We start from the raw sequence: 8,063 nt of genomic DNA, 5'->3' as shown, positions 1-8,063 counted from the left end.
GTACTCGCTTTACGAAATAAGAAAGTATGTATAACAGATTTTTTTAAATTTAAAGGCAAGATATTTATCTTCCGCAATATTTCTTTAATTTAGATATTTTTATTAGGGTACTATAAATATTGATCACGCGCAAAAAATACTCGAACTTAAGGTACACTCGCAGAATGATAAAAACTCAATTAATGATACAAGATCATTATCAGGTGGCGAAAGATCGTATTCGACTATTGCTTTTATTTTGGCACTTTGGGATTGCACTGGTTTGCCTTTTTATTTCCTCGATGAATTTGATGTCTTTATGGTACGTGTATATTATGACTATTATAAATGTTATGTACTATATATTACATAGTATAGGTTAGGCATAATAGCAAGTCAAATTGAGTCTCCCCTTTACACTTGTAAAATGTATAATGAAGACATTATTATATTATGAGTATAATTTATTATCAATATTTGATTCAACATTCATTAATCATTATTATTCTGAAACTAGGATAAGGTAAATCGACGAGTTATAATGGACATTCTTTTGGATCATACTAAAACACATCCACAAAGTCAGTTCACATTTTTGACTCCTTTAGACACGTCTAATATCCTTGCAGAAGATTATGTAACAATTCATAAGTAGGTGCAATTTAAATATAATACAATTCAGTCATAATGTTTTAGTATAAATTAACCCTTTCGCTACGGCGGATGTAGGAGAAAAATCACCGCTTGAAACACAAACGACATCCAGTCATACAAACGGGGCAGCAAATCGTATTTATAATATATTACCTAATTTACTGTATTGTCATAAATAAATAAGGTTTAGGAAACTATTTTACTTATAAGATATGAAGTGAAAGTGATTACTGTTAGTTATTTTACATATTTCATTTTATTCAGAAATCGTTTTACCACGCATGATTATAGTTGCTCTAAGTAGCAAAAGGGTTAAATATATTTTATAAAGTAAAAAATTTTCTGCAATATATTTTTATGTACAAATTTTTAGACTGGCAGAACCAGAAAGAGCAAGTCAGAACTAACAAGTATTATATAAATCAATATTTAAGGAGAATGAGAATTTTATCACTTCTTAACTTCTTATAAAAAACATGTGTTTATATTATTGTATTGTTTAAGTTATATGATGCATAAGAATTAAGCATTACTAGGATTACGGAATTATATTACAGAGACAAATAGTCAATTTACGTAAAAATAAATATGTATAGTTTTTTATTTTTATTGTAGGTTAAAAATGTTTTTTCCATCAAAAAATGCACGCAGGTTTTGAAATCGTGCAAAATATATTTCTATACTAAAAGTAATATATCATTTGTACCTGTTCTTATGAAATATAATTTATCTTAATATTTTCATTATTGTTTTTCTTATTTTTTGTTGTATACCATTTATAAATTACGTAACAAATTACACAAAAGCACATAAAGTAAATCCGAGAAATAGTTTAAAGGGGGAGATATTTGTTGTTCACATATATTTATGTAGTAACGTCAGAAAGTCGTCAAATTTTACGTATACTCTTATTGAATTCGTGGATCGATTATCATTTTGTAATCAATTATGAACATTATAGACAATAATGTTTTAAACGCGTTTATAAAGGAGAGTATACCGGATTGTAAATGGATCAAGGTTTGCTTCATTGTGCGAATCTGGTTTATTCATAGTTCCTGATTAACGCAATGGTTCACATTACGTATATTACACACGAACAGACCGACGCGTGCGAGGCGTGGTTATATTGTGTAATCAGCAACATTGGTACTGGCAGAGAAAGTATTGCAGACACGATGTCTGTCCGTGAATTGTTAATGAAATACAATTTCTTTAACAAACGATAAGAACAATTGAAAGCGCGAGTATAATGACCGTGTCATTGTTTACACATCTCAATTGTGTGCTTCTTCGCTTAATATCTCGACCTGATGTAAATTTTTTATGGACTCTTCAACCTTTTCATAACCTTTTGTAAACTTAAGTTTACAAAACTGAACTTGTAAACTTAAGTTTACAAAATATATTTGTTTAATTTTTGTCAGTATCATTAATACCAGTTGGATTTAAACAAACTGTTTACCAACTGGTCAATATTTAGCAAAAACTTAGCTAAACGTTTACAAATTAGTAACACAAAGAGAAATAGTGGTTGTATATCTACGTAATCTACCAATTTTAACGAAATTCAATTTTAATAGAGATTTTTCAATTTATTTTCAATAAAGTTCAAGAAAATTATTTTCATTTATACGTATATCATGGTCTAGCATAATATTGTACAGTAAAAAGTAAGCAGGTATTCTATTAATTGTGTGCACTAGCGACATTTGTGCATACTCGCTGTGTAATGTAAGTACATATGTATATCTGTCGATAAATGTCTCGAAATTGAAAAAGTTAAAACACAAAAAGACTAAGGGTGTACAAGAACAGAATGAAGTAAAAGCGAGAAATAAGTACGAAAAAGAATGGAAAGAAATAATACAACCATTTTATATACTTGCTAAACGAACCGTGCTTTATTCGACAAACATTATTCCTAAAGACAACAGATCAGATTCAGTGGATGAGGGCTTGGGCTGGGGCGGCGTATGCGAGACGGGCAGCACCTGGGGCAGCATAGGCAAGGGGGGCAGCAGCTGGAGCAGCATAGGCAAGGGAGGCAGCAGCTGGAGCAGCATAGGCGAACTGAGCAGCTGGGGCAGCATAGGCGAGGGGAGCGGCAATCTTGGCGACTGGGGCGGCATAGGCGACTGGTGCAGTTGCGAGTTTGGCCACAGGGGCGGCGTAGGCGACTGGAGCGGCGGCGAGTTTAGCAATTGGAGCAGCGGCGATCTTGGCTACTGGCGCGGCAATGAGAGGAGCGGCGGCTGCTTCTTTACGAACGACAGCGTTGAATCCGTTAACTGGATCGGCGGTGTAGTCAACGATACGTCTGGTTCCGTCAGCCTCGAGGAGGGAGTAGCTGCCCTGAACTACGTCTCCGTCACGGGTTTCCTGTTGGCTCTTGGCATCGCCGGTAAGGCTGTCGTGCACATCGTAAGCGTAGCTGTATTGAGGATGGGGGTCGTATTCGTCGTCCACTGCCTTAGCCACTACCGTTTTGGTCACTGGAGCAACCACAGTCTTAGCCAGTGGAGCAGCTACTGCCACTGGGGCAGAGTAAGCCAAATGCGCGGCTGGTGCGTAGGATAAAGGAGCCGCTGCAGGTATAAGTCCAGCGTTTGCGGCTGCTACGAGGGCGGCGAAAACAATAAACTGCAAACAAATTGTTTGTTCGTTAGAATTGTTATAGATTTAAACGATTATAACCGGTTGATGAAAGCAGCGCTACTAAATAGTATGCGTAGGGTTATCGAAATCGAGAACGTATACATGCGTTCTATTTCTTTACCATGAGTTTGGAATTAAAGAGCGTTAATCGAAAATCGACATCAAAGACTTGAGACGTTGCTATTTGTTCACGAGAGAGAAAAGAAAAAGGAAGAAAAGAATAAGAATAAAAATATAATTACTCTAAATCGCGCATTAAAAGAAAGACAAGTATAAATACGAAAGTACGTGTATGAAAAGTTTTGCGATTACGCATCATGGAATGTCTTTTGATAGTCGAGGAGAAAACTTAAAGATGCTCTCGAAACGGGTTACGAGTGTTCTGGAGTTCGTAATACCTTGAAGGCCATTGTAGCTTGCTTGATTTGTAGATCTCTTGATCTGTCTGTCTGTGATGCGAATGATACTACAGACGGGTGGTTTTCGGCTTTTATACTGCACGAGCAGGACCCACGGGCACGCTGACGTAACTGGGTGACGGTACCTTCGACGGTCACCCGATTTGCGGCCGTAGAGTGGCACAAAATTGAGCAAGAAATCGAACCACGCCCATCACGAACAATTCGATCAGCGACGATACTCGTTGGACCATCATGAACACCGTCTCCGTCGACTAGGCCACGTCCTTGCCACGAGTTACTTAATCCTTCCGTGGACTTTTCGTCGAGGGAAACACGTTAACAGTTTTCTTCCCTATATATTTTTTGTATTATTAGTTATTTCTGAGAAGAAAAATTTATCGTTGTTTCTTCTTGTTTTTCTCGAATTTTTTCTTGTCGATTTAACACAAAGTATACATTGTCATCTCTCGTTTATTTCGTTTCTTTCATTTAGATACTTATTTTTAGGTTATCTATTTGTTGTTATGTTTGATGCATCAGAGGATACACATCGCATTATGTATATCATAGTGAAACTAAATGAAATTACGCTATCCGCAAAATTTAAATGAGATCTTGAAAAGAATGTTTTAATGAATTTTTTATTAGTGTTCATTTTAACGATTAGGAAAGAAACATGCATTTAGATGAAGAAAATGTAGCGATCGGTGATTCGTTTCAATCCATTTTGGTATTAACTTATCTTTTAAAAAATAACAATTTATATTCTCGAACAAATGTTTTCGTATTATTAATTCTTGTGCAAAACATATGCACATTGTTTTTAACATTTTTAAGATTTTCGCTTAAGACACGTGTCATTTATTACTGATTCTGTATATCTTTTGTATATATTATAATTTTTAATTTGTCACAGGAACATTTGCATTTTTTTTTTCTTTCAATTTAGAGTTAATTGACTGTTTAGAATAAAACAGAAAGAACTTGTTCCCTTTTTTGTCACATGCATAAACCTATGTAATTAGGTATAAATTTATGCACAAACGCTTACAATTTGCATCCAGATAAAAAACATAATGTATATAAAATTAAAAAAAAAAGATTGTCTTTATTCTCTGATTTCACAGTATTTGCAAACTTTTTTGCGTCTAATGCGCATGAGCAGAATAAAGCCAGCCCATGGCGTCATTTGTTTCAGATTATGAAACTTTTTATGAATGTCAATTGAATATTTTCATTTAATTCAAAATAAAAATTTTGAATTACAATTTTCAAATTTTATTTTTTAATTCGAATTAAAAATTTTGTCAACACTTCAGAATTGATTATTTTCACTTCACTTGTAAATTGGCAATGTATTCGTTTAAAAAATTGAACGAAACTCTGGTAAAAGTAATAATAGCAACAACATTAATATAGTAGAAAGCTGGACTCTCTCTTTACAGTTTAACATAACACGATACGTTTCTCTAAGTTTTAGTATAACAAAGCATAGGAAGATAAGGGTAGTTACTTCATTTTACTTTCGTTTCATTATTATACATTTTCAAACAGGAAAACAGCTGATTCGGTCGTATGTCGATGCAATCTACAAGAGGAATAAAGACGAAAAGAGAAATGTGCATGCTAAATTACCATAATTACGATTCATCCGTTTCGGTGAACTCATTTTGCACGAAGAATGATCGATCTTCGTAAGTATCGATTAAAATATTAACGCCTCTTTCGATGAAACACGATCAAATTAAATCGCAAAAAAATAAATTTATATACAAACGTTTAATATAAAATCTTGCAATACTACTTTCTACTCCTTTTTTATATATATTTTCAATTAGGCGTAAATGAAATATCATCGATACATCTTTATTAACCACTGAAATGTGAAACAAATTTTTAACAATTCTTCTTACAGTCTTCGGCAATACTACATCTCGCCTGAACATGCTTTTAAAAACGTATAAAAATAAAAAGGATACCCAAAATGCGTATATTTAATTTTTATTACTATCCATTTTAGATCGTAATGTAATTACATGGCCATTTACAGTTCGTAGCTGATGATCTCAGTTGTTAACTGGAAAATTCTTCCAACAGAATTTATCACTGTAATATGCTACGATCAATTTATCAACGTGCAACATATCGTAAGTACGAAGCGCTGTCGTTCGTATCGTTTGCGTGAAAAATTCTATTACATTTCAGGTGTGTGGTAAATGTACAAATAAAATGAAATATCGTAATCAATTGAGAGAATGACAAGTTTCAACGATAACATTGTTAAATTACGCTCTGCGACGAATCGGAGAAATTTCACAAAATGTCTTCAAGGCGCAGATTTTCGTACCGAAGGGGGCACCGTATCGAAAATAGCAAATTTACTATAGGTCATTGGTGCAAAAAAATTGTATCGGACGACCTTGAGCTCTTCCATAATTGGTGGAAACAACTGGTCTTCTCGCAGTATGAAAAAATAAGAAGAGAATGAGGTTATGTACCAGTGACGCAAGAAGTTGATGACGTAAGACTGATCGGATTTTGCCCGATTAATGATATATAGGTAAATTTTTATTATCGGAGCATTATTACTTTTCTTACTGAACTTTCTCCTTATCTGTACATCTTCTTTTTCAGTATAGATACGCAAGGATTCGTACACCAGTCGAAGGTCTAAGATACATTTTAATGGAAACATGAAAACATCTTCTGTATATATATTAGTAAGAAAAGGACATACTTTTGAATAGAAAAAGTGTAATCTTTATTCATATTTGTTAATAGACGTTTTTTTATTAAAACATTCTTATCACAAAGAGAACTTTTATCGTCGTAATGGAAATGTAAAATAATGGTGTAAATCTTTTGATGAAGTTATAGTTGTGCTGGTGATTATGACAGTGGTCTAAGTAAAAAATCTAAAAGAACTGAATTTATCACTTGTTTTGTGTCGCGTTGATCTTTTCATAGAAAAGAGTTATATTAGCAAGTATTTTGTGGAATATTTCATTGCACAATGAAAAATTATTTTTTAATATACCTAAAGGGGAAATTCTAAATATCTCAATACGAAAATTATGCGACTTAGGCCATTCTCATAATCATCGGCACAATTATGAATTCACCATCGATGAACTAAAATCAAAGTAAATGTAATATCGTTTTTTCTTAACACTTACTAGTGAATTGGATTTTTAACTCAGTGTCTGTTATAAATGTACCAAAATTAATTCTTTTAAAAATTGGATATTGATAATAAATATTGAATTTTTTTCAAATTCAACGTAAGACTGTATTTTTGAAGCAATCGCCAACGAATGGAAACGGCTGCTTTATAACAGCAGTCTTAGAACAAAATTCACCAATTCAAATCTTAATATATATTTTCATATTTAATTTTTCCTCGAGTAGAACGAAATATAATTAAAAAATATTTTTCACGCGAACATCGTACTAAAATTCATTCGATAAAACACAATGGACATGTAATACAATCATTTATTAGCCATTTCGCAGATTGTTATACGGGCCACTCAGAAGCCAAGCTGACTAACTCCGTAAAATATAATTTATTAAATTTCTTTCATTGATGAAAAATTACGCGTGTGTTTTGATACTAAAATTGAAAAAATATGAATAAGTGGAGTCGATCATTTTGACTCCGTATTTTCGAACATGTTAAATAATAATCGTCAATGTGTAAAAGTGGATTTCTGAAATGGACATCGTAACAACTAGAACAATTTGAAATTTGCAATCTATCGCTGAAAAATCCACTTTTGTTCGAAGAAAAAAAAATTCGACATTTCGAAGTAATGCCCCAGCTGTGTCTACTGAAAATTAGCTGGCGTTGGCGCAATTAACAGGCGCGAACGTGTAATACCGGCGCGGAAAGAGTAGGAATAGGCCAGTACGCAACAAGTGCGGAAGACCTAAATTCGAGTTGTGACATTGATTTCACGCGAACTACACGGCGCGGTAGCATTTTTGGGTATGCCAGGTTTGGGCAGGTACGAGCCTCGATTCTGGATCAAGATCTGGATGGTATAGTTCTCGGATGGCCCGAAGCTATTTAATCGATCAATGTGGGCCTCGCAATTCACCATGGCCCTGCCTATTTTTTCTATATGAAAGTGCTCCACTTCTGTTTACCGGTAACGTTAGATGTGACGCAACGATCGAGGTAGATCGGGATCCAGCGGGCCAGTTTGACACGTATATCGCTTGAAAGTTTCGCGACCAGCTCGTACCAACCAATTCTCCTCTTCTTTCCTTCTTTTTTTTTCTTCCTTCTTTCTTTCCCTTCCTTTTGCTTCTTTTACGCCCGGCGCTCGGAATTTGGTGAAATTTTAGAAGATCGATTTGCAGTTCGTT

The 8,063-nt window shown here is 34.1% G+C and overlaps 2 protein-coding genes across 2 annotated transcripts in view; one reads left to right on the top strand and one right to left on the bottom strand.

Annotated features, from left to right (window-relative positions):
• LOC108574560 (structural maintenance of chromosomes protein 6) overlaps positions 1–1,040 on the top strand; it is a 6,153-nt gene extending 5,113 nt beyond the window's left edge. Inside the window, exons 18-21 of the mRNA XM_017937169.1 lie at positions 1–24; positions 107–301; positions 497–630; positions 1,007–1,040. Of these exons, the coding sequence (XP_017792658.1) occupies positions 1–24; positions 107–301; positions 497–630; positions 1,007–1,040 (387 nt within the window). The remainder of the gene's footprint in view (positions 25–106; positions 302–496; positions 631–1,006) is intronic.
• Positions 1,041–2,577: 1,537 nt separating this feature from the next.
• Positions 2,578–3,721, bottom strand: LOC108574559 (cuticle protein 21-like). Its single transcript, XM_017937167.1, has 2 exons — positions 3,690–3,721; positions 2,578–3,276 (listed from the first exon to the last, which is right to left on the bottom strand). The coding sequence occupies exons 1-2, from the start codon at positions 3,699–3,701 to the stop codon at positions 2,578–2,580; spliced, it is 711 nt and encodes a 236-aa protein (XP_017792656.1). The 5' UTR covers positions 3,702–3,721.
• Between the last annotated feature and the right edge of the window lie 4,342 nt (positions 3,722–8,063).

This window comes from Habropoda laboriosa, unplaced genomic scaffold (genome assembly GCF_001263275.1).
Source record: "Habropoda laboriosa isolate 0110345459 unplaced genomic scaffold, ASM126327v1 scaffold175, whole genome shotgun sequence".
NCBI classification, from domain to species: domain Eukaryota; kingdom Metazoa; phylum Arthropoda; class Insecta; order Hymenoptera; family Apidae; genus Habropoda; species Habropoda laboriosa.
Note: the sequence above shows the minus strand (reverse complement) of the source record. Positions and strands in the feature narration are given on the sequence as shown.